General features: G+C 30.6%; 2 protein-coding genes across 3 annotated transcripts; both read left to right on the forward strand.

Moving 5' to 3' along the window:
- Positions 1-62: 62 nt before the first annotated feature.
- On the forward strand, positions 63-6,786 carry Pi3K21B (phosphatidylinositol 3-kinase regulatory subunit alpha). Its single transcript, XM_068776289.1, has 4 exons — positions 63-630; positions 921-1,619; positions 2,450-2,746; positions 3,583-6,786. The coding sequence occupies exons 1-4, from the start codon at positions 551-553 to the stop codon at positions 3,818-3,820; spliced, it is 1,314 nt and encodes a 437-aa protein (XP_068632390.1). The 5' UTR covers positions 63-550; the 3' UTR covers positions 3,821-6,786.
- A 1,335-nt stretch (positions 6,787-8,121) lies between these two features.
- Positions 8,122-10,028, forward strand: LOC137932662 (serine/arginine-rich splicing factor 7-like). Of its 2 annotated transcripts, XR_011109100.1 has the most exons (5): positions 8,122-8,317; positions 8,401-8,580; positions 8,658-8,848; positions 9,051-9,288; positions 9,708-9,798. XR_011109100.1 is itself a non-coding variant. In XM_068776290.1 (4 exons), exons 2-4 carry the CDS (start codon positions 8,404-8,406, stop codon positions 9,859-9,861), a joined length of 522 nt encoding a protein of 173 aa, XP_068632391.1. In that variant the 5' UTR covers positions 8,125-8,317; positions 8,401-8,403; the 3' UTR covers positions 9,862-10,028. The 2 variants fall into 2 exon arrangements, 1 of the variants encoding a protein (XP_068632391.1); XM_068776290.1 differs by lacking the exon at positions 9,051-9,288 and having other exon boundaries at positions 8,125-8,317; positions 9,708-10,028.
- Positions 10,029-11,593: the final 1,565 nt, after the last annotated feature.

Here is an 11,593-nt window from a genome sequence, read left to right on the forward strand (position 1 = left end):
CGTTATTTTCTCGTGGACATATCTTTGGTGTTTCGCAGCTCAGTGTTTCTTTTTCTATCTGGTTTACCGCAATCTATGGTGGATAGTTTAGAGTTAAAGATGAGAAATAATTATAACTGCTACGATATGAATCCCTTTAAAGCTCGATTAGTTATTGTAAACTAGCTTTAAGGCAAAGATGTGTGTAAAAATGTTTTCAATTTCAATAGTGAACTACTTTTGTGCTTGTCAGCCATAGAAACTGCAATCAGAGTAACTAGCTCGTTTCCTTTGTGATCCCTAAATTTAAATTACAGTGTCAATTAATTTTATCACTGCTCAATTTTGCTATTTGTGGCGTGGATTATGTTATAATCTGTTTTTAAAATGTATTTGGATCAGTTTTGTTAAATATATAATGTTTTTTTTTCTTTATAACCTCAATTAGGCGGAAACTACAATAATTTTTTTATAAAATTCAACAGTTTTAATGTGAAATAGAAATTTAATTTATGTAATCGTTTATAAGCGGTGGTTATTGCTTTGTGCGGTGTTAGTTATTCTATAAAGAATGGTGGAAATAGGAGTGCATCAACAATCAGCTGAGGAGAGCCTCGAAAATGCTGAATGGTATTGGGGTGATATTACTAGGTATGTAATTATAAATCGAAAAATTGTAATGATTTTAATGAAGGCTTTGTAATTTGTTTTACTATATGATAAATGAATGTTCGAGTAGCTCGTAAGTTTTAGTCTTTATTTACGATAATTTCTTTGACTACTTCGAAAATTTTGGGTTCATAACACTATTTCAAATATTTTTTATTGTCTTTATAAAGTAAAAAATGTGTTTTTATATTTATTGTTCATAAGCAGCCCAATATATGTACATTGTAAATAAAATCTATTTCAAATTTTATAAAAATTATTAAATTTTCCAGAGATGAAGCTAATGAAATTCTTAGAGACACTTGTGATGGCACTTTCCTTGTCCGTAATGCTTCTAATAAAGATAGTGGATACACACTTACTGTTAGAAAGGGAGGCACTAATAAGTTAATAAAAATATACAACCATGAAGGGCGATATGGATTTTGTGAACCTTTTGAATTTAACTCTGTTGTGGATCTTGTCAAATTTTATAAAGAGTATTCACTGGCACACTGTAACAGTAGTCTTGATATAAAACTTATGTACCCATTGTCAAGACTACAAGAGAATGACGGAGCAGAAAATATAAACGATGAAACCCTTGAATCAAGGTATAAGGAGATACACAAAGAATTTGTATTAAAGACAAGGGACTATGATGAAAGATCCGACACTTATATGAAACTACGAGAAAAAGTTAAAATGAAGAGACAATCTCTTGACGCTTTCAGGGAAGCTGTTAAAGTATGTGAGGAACATCTAAAGCTACAAGAAAAGATGCATGCTGAAGCCCAACCTCATGAAAAAAATGGGCTTATAGAGAACAATAAACAATTAGTTTCACAAGTTAACAATTTAAAACAAGCTAGGCTACAATTGACTAATTTATTGAGGGAAACAGTGGAATCCAACTTATTGCTTGAAAGAGAAATAACCAAATTGAAATCTGAAATAATAAACCTTTACAAGTTAAAGGATCGTTATAAAGTGTAAGTGTAAATTATGTCAATAATTTAAATATTTATTTTTAATGGGTGGCTGTAACTTTGTTTTGTCAATCTCAAAAGTAGGTATATAATGGAGATACATAATCATAATTATACATTACTGAGCCTTATGTTCAATAATCCTTTATAAGTATAAAATAATAATATTTAAGTATAAAATAGTAGAGCATATATCTGATTTGTAAAGAAAATTACATGAACTTGGAAAAGGTAATTTATAAAAAAAATAATTGTATTCATTTGTCATTGTCTTCATGGATGATTAAAATACACATTCCTATTTCTTTTAAAGATTTTCTATTCATTATAGACCCTAATTGAGCTTGTTAAGTTCAAAGGGATGTATCCTTAACATTGTTTTTGTTATATTCATATAGTGTCAATACTCAAATATAGTATTAGGTACAGCTGTGAAAGAATCTTTTGCTAAATAGACTGGGAACTATTTAGTAATTCGAAAAATTACATTAATAATATTTGGCAATTAAATGGGATGGTTATTTTATGACATGAGAGGGGACACTGAATGTTTTTATAAAACCAAAAATAAACGAAGCATACTAATGATTCTAAAATAGTCAGTTTAAGAATCTTTCAGTGTCACCAATGTATTGTAATTTTCAAATGTATAAAGGCAAACCTAACCTTTAGGATATGAATTACAATTGAATAGTCATTTTATTACAAGAAACTGTGTTACAAAGTTTATTAATGGTTCTAATACTACTACAATTAGGTCTTTGGGTAATATAAAACAATATTTTACTTGTAGTGTGGATACATATTTAGATAGTTACTTATGTTTTTTTCAGGTGGCTAAAAAGAAGAGGTAAAACTGAAGAGTATATTCAAGCTTTAGAAAATAATAACATTCACATTCTTGAAAAATTATATGCACACAATGAATCCATTAGTTGGATGGTTGAAAATTGTACAAGGGACACGGCCGAGAAACTCCTGGAAGGAAAACCCCAAGGAACTTTTTTAATAAGGCCAAATTCTACTGGCCAACTTGCATTATCAATTTGTTGCAATAACATGGTCTACCACTGCATAATTTTTAAGACTGAAAGGGGATATGGTTTTGCAGAACCCTACAATATCTACAAGTAAGTGAATATATTTATAAGACTAAGTATTACATTAGTTTTGAAAATAAAATAATTTTGGTATATGTCATAAACATAATCAAATATCCATACCATGTTGAATGCAGTGGTTCTAATTCAATCATACAATAATATGTTTGTAATTACTTACTGCTGTTGGTTTCTGTTTATCTCCAACAAAGTAAAATAAAAAAATTACTTCTATGTACACTAAATATGGGTTACACAAGTGATTGGTAATAGATATAAAAGCTTTAGAAGGGTAATTGTGTTGCTCATTTCTCAGCAAAAAGCTTTAACACTGTTATACTTATTTTCTTTCTTCCTGTAGATAGTGCTCACTCTGAAATAAGTTATATATATATATATATACATATATTTTGGAGTGTTACTAGCCAATAACTTCTGACAATATGAAGACCACAAGAATGAATAGTACTGAATTTTGGAAACACTTTTTTTACTATATTAACATAACATTATTTAATATTTCTGAAACTATTGACAGCAAGAGAGTTAAACATATTGAAACTCATAATTGAAATATCTGACAAAAATAATTGAGTTTAAACACCTGATAGAATTTTTTATACCATGAATCAATAAGACAAGCACATAATTTATCATAAGTTGCTGTAATTTATCCTAAGTTACTGTTATCCATAGTAATTCGACCTAAGATTAATATGACATTTTGTGGAGCTTTCTTTTAATTTTTAAATTTGTTACATAAAGTGGCATTACTTATAGGGATAATAATAAAATGTTTCCTAATGAGAATGTGGTAAATAAAGGCAACAAATATTAACAACATTAATCAAATAAAATTATTACAGAACTCTTAATGAACTGGTTCACCACTATGCTGTTAATTCATTAGAAGAGCACAATGATCAATTAAGAACTGTTCTCAAGTATCCTGTTAATGCACATTTAGTGAAAAAACCTGAAAAGAAGCAGTTACATGAGACACATGAGAAACCAGAAACTCAACCACAACAAGATATGCAATCAATGGAAACACATTTACAATCATACCGTCGTCAAAGAAAACAACGCCCACAACTATCATAACATGTAAGTGATATGGCATAAAGAAACCTTCCTTGTCTGTATATATTTCTATGAACATTAATTTAATATTATGTACTGAATCAATTATTTAAATATGTATATCAAATCTGAATTTTATAGAAAGCTAAAGTAATCAGTTGATAAACATCAAATTAATTGGAATTATCTTTCAAGTTCTATGAAATAATATGTGTGCACTAAATACTGTGAACGAAGTGTAACTTCCATTGCCCATATAAAAGTGTACACAATCTCTCGTCAAATGATAAAGGAAAGTAGGGTGCAATTACAGAGTTTAAATGGGTTTCACAGTGAGTACTTATAACTAAGTATTCTTGAGTTTCCTGTAGATTTGTGATATGTCAGGTCAATTTTGACTTAAGATTTTTTTGTTTGTATTTTTATAAATATGGAGCAAGTCAATGTTTGTTTCGCATTGTAAATGAAAATTGTGAGTGTTAATGTGTAATTTGTAAATATATTTGCGCATGATATTATAATGAAAGAAATCAATTGTAGTGTATGAACACATTTGTAATAGTAGTGTGCATAATATAAGAAGACTGTACAAAATGATAAAAGTAGATATATACATATGTATTTGAGAGTATGGAATAAATTTTAACATAAAGTTGTTACAAACACTACTTTTCCTTGTATTGTAAGCAGGTCTCTTTGGATTTTTCCTTAATTTCTTCTATAAGCAGTATTTCCTACAGGTCTAACCAGTGATGATTTCTTTTTTATTTGTAATAAGCTAAGATCTGGTCAAGTTATTTTGAGTTCCAAATTAACATTAAGAAAATAATATTTTAAAACATATCCTGTCATGAAATAAATAGTTTTTTTTATATATATTTTTAGGAATGTAAACCTTTTTCAGAAAAATTAAAATAATTTATTTCTCATTATCAGGTGAATTTTTTAAGTGGATGTTGAAGGTTAAATTTGAAATTAAAAAAAATATTTTGAAGGTAGTATTGATGCCAATATAAAATTAAGACTTAAATATATGTAATTTGGTGTTACAAAATAAACCTTCTTTTGTATATTAGCTCTTTTAATAGTGTTGTTTAAGAAAAGCTTTAATTCTGGGTGGTAATAAACTAACCATAGTTTAGGGATAATTTTTACGAAATATTAATTTTCACATGAAACTTCTTATGTAAATGTGAAATAGATTTAAACTTTTTTTGTACATTTCCTAAGTTTTATCTTTTATTACATTTGTCATCTGCGAATGTCTAGACTGACCTAATGGCGTACATCTCCGACGAATTAATACATAGCTGGTTAACCACATGCACCAATGATTTATATAAATTCAAAGTAATTTCCAGTTAACAGGATTTGTGTTTTTATTAACTTTTTAATGCAGTCAGTTAAAAAACAAATTCTCACTACCATATAAAAATGGTAAGGAAAAACAACTTAAATATAGAATGCACTTCAATAAAATTGTCAGTAAATGATAAAACTTTTTAAGACTTCAAGAACATTGTGATGTAGTTTTTATGAAAGAGGTATACTTCAAGAATATAACATTGTTTTTTTAAATACAGATCAATTGTATTATTATATACTTAAAAAATTCACTCTGTTTAATTCTGCTACATTTTTTGTCATTGTAAAATAATTATTAAAAAAGGGGTCATAACAGTTTACATTTATTCCTTTTTTAATAATTATATTACTCTGTTAATAACAAGTGTTGTGCAAATGCAAATCTGAACTTATTTATGTGCCATTCTTTAGTATTGCAAAATGAAAAAAAAAGTTTAATTTGGAAAATCTATTAATGTAAAAATTTAAATGTCTAATCCGCCTTTAATGTTCAATAGAAGGTCTCAAATCTTTCAAGTGTATTTTTTCAATTAAGTATGTATAACCAAATTGTCACCATTGCCTTTTTTAGACTTTGGTTTCATTGCTCTAAGATTTTTAAAACAAAATCATAAATATTACAAGATTTTGTATGAATATTTTTTTATCTAAAATTGTTAATCTGATTTTATTGTTAGGCTTTCAGATGTTTTGTTACTAACATTTATTGGTATTTTTATAAAATCCCATATATGAGTATCATTTAAAGTTATAAGTGAGATTATTGTACTGAAGGTGTATTTATTTATCAATAATAAACAATACAACATAGATTATGTGAAATGACACGTATTGAGGTGTTCATTCCAGTAAAGCGTATGGTCATTGCATTAATGTGGTTAGTATTTTAAAGGCCTACAAAAATATTAAACAATTTAAATGTAAAGGAAATCTGTTTCATTAAGAGGTTCAAGAAAAGGATTTCTTCAATGTTTCATATAATATTAAAAATTATGAAAATGTTTTGCACTATAGTTTTCAACTTTGAAAATAATTAACATTCCATACAGGGTGTGTTATGATATTAATTTATTGTTTTTCATTTTATAATTTGTTAATACTAACCTATAAAAATCACAACACATAAGTCAGCAAACATTCATAACAATTATACAATGCAAGTCTGCTAAACAAAAACATTATTTTTTTTAGTATCTAATGTCAGATTGTGAAAATAAAATTGGTACTTCATCAATTATTGATTGCTTGTTCATACGCACTGGTGTTAACCCTCTTTGTATCACAGGGTCAAATTTTATTAATTGTCCGTTATAATTAGAACTAAGTGTCTTTAAACTTAAATATAAATTTTGATATTTGATAGACATTTTATTATCTCTTATAAAATTTAATATAATTTGATCCAATGCAATACATTGTATTGTGTCTTACATCTGTGTAGAAAATAATATAATATTGATCTCAAATATAATTTATCCTACGTAAATTGTTCGAAAGTTTGTAAAAAGAATGTAGAGTAAATAAATCGCTCAATGAGCGAGTACAGCGCTACCTGCAACAGTAAGAAATTTTGTTCATTGCCGCCATGTTTATAACATTGTAATAGTAGGGTAAGTGTTAATAAACAGATTATTCCAATTCTTTGTCTTTATTGTTTTAAACCTGCGTTATGTTTTTTTATCGTTTAAAACCATAATATCTTTGAAAATAAATCGTGAGCTTCTATTCAGCTGAGTATCAATTTAGAAAAGTAACTTTCGCTGTCTGTGCTTAGCCCAAGGTACGTACTTAAATTATGTAGCAGTCTCCAAATTTTCATTATAAATCTGTTCGTCTTTACGATATTTACTGTTAGAGTCATTAATAGAATGTCGAATTTTAAGAAAAAAAAAACGCAGTTTAAAGGGCAAAGATATTTAACCATTTGGTTAGTTATTTTTATCTTTCATTTAAATAAATAAGTAAAAGTTTTTTAATATTGGTAATTGGTATTTAATATTTGGTAAAGATATTTATTTGTTCAAGGAAAATGAACAGAAATACGAGATTAACTTCTGTGTTATAGTTATTTTGTCTTTCTTACTGCTCCCTAAATGGCATTTGTAGATCCCGCAGGTTCGAGGCAGTAGGGCGCTGACGACGCCTAGCAAAAGACCTCTTTTAATGTAGCGCAGCTCGAGGATTCCCGGTTCTCGAAGCCTCGTTGGGCCTCTATATACTAATATTTAACCGGATTGGATGTTATAGTGTTACCGAAACGGCTATACCACGTCTTAAGTACGTGGCGAAACGGGGGATATTATCGATCGCTCCTATCCGTTCGTCCCCCATTACTTGCGGCGGCGGTGCTTATGTCCTTTACCCTTTGCCACCGGCTTATAGAACGCGTTACAGGGGTTTTGTTAACTACAGTTAGTTAATTACCGAAAAATTTATCACATCGCGATCGACATTTCCGCGTCCTAAATTTTTGAGTGTTTTAGTATCGCTCATGCTTTTTGTTCATGTGCAGCACTAAGGTGATTCCGACGCTCCCCTAAGAAGCAAATAATCAACTTTTCATCTTAAGTGGTAGGTCTTTCAAAGAAAATAAATACGCTGTTCATTATTCTTTTTTGATTTTTAGTATAGCCAGCCTTTTAAAAAGTGTAAACACATTTTTGGGTTTCATTAATTGCTTAGCTAGTTACGATAGCAAGTAGTAAAAAGACGATATCTCTGTACAAACATTGATACACTGAATTAAATCTATAAATAATTAAAAGCTTTTTAGCAGTCTAACTCGACTATTTTCCTATTTTTTGTAATAACAACGATTTTAAATTAATTTTTAATACAAATTAATAGTGTGATTTATGGTTTATAAATTAAATTAAATACAATTTTTATGAATAATTTTTTTTTTGATGGCAGCACTTCCAACAACCATTGATTACAAACATGATAGCGACTAACGTTTCTACTACACGATAGAACGCATGAGTGTAAGTTCATTCTTACTGTCGTTCCGCCATTTTGTGAACAGTGGCGTCGGTACATACAACTTATTATTAAGTAAATGTAACTTTAATTATACGTGATTGTTTTAAGTGATATCATTGGTGACAAATGTAGCAGAAATTCATTTAAAGCCTTTTAAACAACATAGTTCTGGTAATATACGATAACATGATCATGCGGTGTTAAATTGCGCCATTCCGTACATGTCGGATAAATTATATTTTTCTTGATTACAGAAAATGTCCCGGTACGGCGACTGCAAGGTATATGTTGGCGATTTAGGTAATAATGCGAGCAAACCTGAACTTGAAGATGCCTTTTCATATTACGGTCCTTTGAGAAATGTGTGGGTAGCAAGGAATCCACCCGGCTTCGCGTTTGTAGAGTTCGAAGATCCCCGTGACGCAGAAGATGCGGTAAACGAATAATCCTTAAAAGCTATTTATCATTTTGCAGCAATTTATTGTTCAAAATAATTTGTTATATGTTTTAGATTCGAGGTTTGGATGGACGTACTATTTGTGGCCGGCGTGCTAGAGTAGAGATGTCTAACGGAAGTAGAGGGTATGGACGTGGGCCACCACCAAGATCTCGTCTTCCGCCTCGTCCATATGATGATCGTTGTTATGATTGTGGTGACCGTGGACATTATGCTCGGGATTGTACACGTCGTCGGCGCCGCAGGTGACTTTTCTTTCAGCAAATAACTAAGAAATGTATGTCTTTGGTATGGAATCTTTATGAGGCAAGATTCCTCATAAAAGATATTCTCATTTTCACAAGAATGTTCTAAAAGTTCACCTTAGCAAGTACTAGGTGGCACTGTAAGTAAAGATTCCATTCCATAGTTTGGGACCCACGTAAACCAATGATAACTATGTTATAGGTTATCATTGGCCTGTGCGCCGAGAACGAACTCTTCAGTGTCTGCACTTCTTATTGTCTGCGCTACGTAGCTTTCACTTCGCGGCGTGTACTCCGCTTAAGTTGGCAACAGTAACTTCGCTCTGCGAACTACGTAGTGACGACCTACGTGCACACTTCAATTTTCGAGAACTACATTGAGCATTCTGTGTGTTCAGCGCCTCGTGACACACGTCTAATGTAATCACTGCGTGCACTCAGTGAGTTACACATTTATATCCCATATTTGTGTTCAGAGCAGGCCAGCTCTGTTATAAAGTTTCAGTTTCAGTTTTTATTCTATTCAGTCTGGGTTATACAATGAATAGATGCTGCTACAACTACTGCCAACATCTTAGACATAGAAGAGGACACGGGAGACTTCAAAATTAGAATTCATAAACATAATACATCACCATTGGTTTAGTGCTGACACTAAATTGATTAGTTGAATGTTAGCACAGTGAAGAATCTGTTTAAGGTTGTGTTTAATCCATTATTATATATTTTGATGTTTTAATTTAAATATCAAAATATTTTTAGTTGAGATTTGTTAACCAAGAATTAGTTGTGCAACTATGGATTAAACACTAACCTCTTGAAATTTATGAGTTTTAATAAGTTTCGTAAATTTTTGCAGTCGTTCTCGATCTCGCCGCCGCACCCGTTCCCGCTCGCCGCGCTCTGGTTCCCGCTCTCGCAGCCGTTCCCGTTCACGTTCACGCTCGAAGGGAAGGTCTATGTCCCGCTCCAGATCACGCTCTCCATCCAAAGATTCTAAGAAGTCCAACTAGAATACCAACCAGCAGTAGATTATTTGATTTAAATTTTTTATTAAGACTTCTTTTCACATACACATGTCCAACCAGAGTTTCTAAATGAAATATCATTCCTGTCTTTTAATGTGACATGTTCTGAGGGTACAATAAAGTATTGATTGATACAACAATATTGATAATAATTTTTGTTTCATTATTACTATTCCATTTCATAAGTAGCTGTTAAGTTAATTTTATTGATAATAAATTCTGCCATCATCATTAGGGTCTGCCATTAATATTATAATTCTTGATAATGATTACTTAGCTATATAATTCCATACTTTAAGTTGTGCTGAAAAACAGTTAAGCTGGTTTTGGCAAACACCTAAAAGTTTGAGTTAGATTTGCATATAAAACACTCATATGTATATGTAGTGTAGATTTCAAGTTTGACAAATTAGGTGTACCTTTCAACTTAATTAAAAGAAAATCTAGCTCATAATATTTTATTTAATGTGAGATTACATGCTGTTTAGATATGCTTTATTTGATTAATGCAATAAATGATTAATTTCTATTGTCATACTTTGCCAATTTGCTTCGTATTTTATGGTTCATGAGGATTTAGTATTAAACATGTGCAGAATGTTTTATCCTCGAGAAATAAGATGTTTCATGAGAGCAAGAATTACTTTTAGATTTTATGAAATTTGAACATACTGATGTCTATTACTGTTGCTTATAAGGTCTATGGACACATTTTCTTTTCATTCAAATCGTCTTCTGTGTATCACGTTTCTTTCTCCATCTTTACTCCTAAGCTTACTATATTTCACTACTTACTTTACTTTAGCAGCTTACTATATTATCATTGTTACTTTAACAGTATTTGTTATAATTTTTATTTTTATATATTCTGTTCTATATTGTACTATTTTTTGGGGAATTCTAGGAATATTGGGCCACGTTTGTCGTCGCCCATGAGGGTAGTGATGCTGCGTTCTTTGATCCCCTTCCCCATCTCGACCTCGAAATCATACGTAGTCCTCCAAACACAGGACAGACGGCAATCATGTGCAGTGATTGTCTATTTCACTTCTGGGTGACAAATGCACAATCGACTCCCCTGAAACTTGAACAGGTACTATGAAAATCTCCTACATCCTTTCGTTTTTTCTTCCTTCTATAATATTCTCTTTCACTCTTATGGAGACATTTAGCTGGCCTCTTGGAAAGATAAATTCATCATCGTTAAGAAAATATAAATTTTGCACAATTTCAAAGACAGGCACAAAGATGTACTACTAGATATCCAACATATTTACAGTCCATGCGTCGCCATTTAGTAAATTGTTACAAATTAGAAACAATCTCAGAGTGATCGGCAGATAGCGTACGTTTGAACGCAACGGTAAATCACTGGGCGCGGTTACGCCAGCGGATATATCACCGCGAACTGCTGTAATGAAATTATTTAGTTAATAACATTGTTTCAAAATAACGCCCAGAATTTTGTAATACAAAAATCCACAAGTAAGTCCTAATAAATGAGCATATATTTACAATCAAGTGAATGCATGCCTTGCTAGTATTGTTAGCACATAATATACCAATTTTAATTTCTCAAATGTATAATAATAGTGACTTATGTAAACAGTATTATGTTTATTGTTCAAATTAGTCGTCTAAAATGTCAAGACAAATTTGTCCAGTAACAATACAACTAGTACAGCTAAAAAGGAAACAACTTTTATAATTTTTTTAA

Source organism: Battus philenor, unplaced genomic scaffold (genome assembly GCF_028537555.1).
Source record: "Battus philenor isolate CCGP_79_NKW_IND1 unplaced genomic scaffold, ilBatPhil1.0.hap1 SCAF_12, whole genome shotgun sequence".
Lineage (NCBI taxonomy): Eukaryota > Metazoa > Arthropoda > Insecta > Lepidoptera > Papilionidae > Battus > Battus philenor.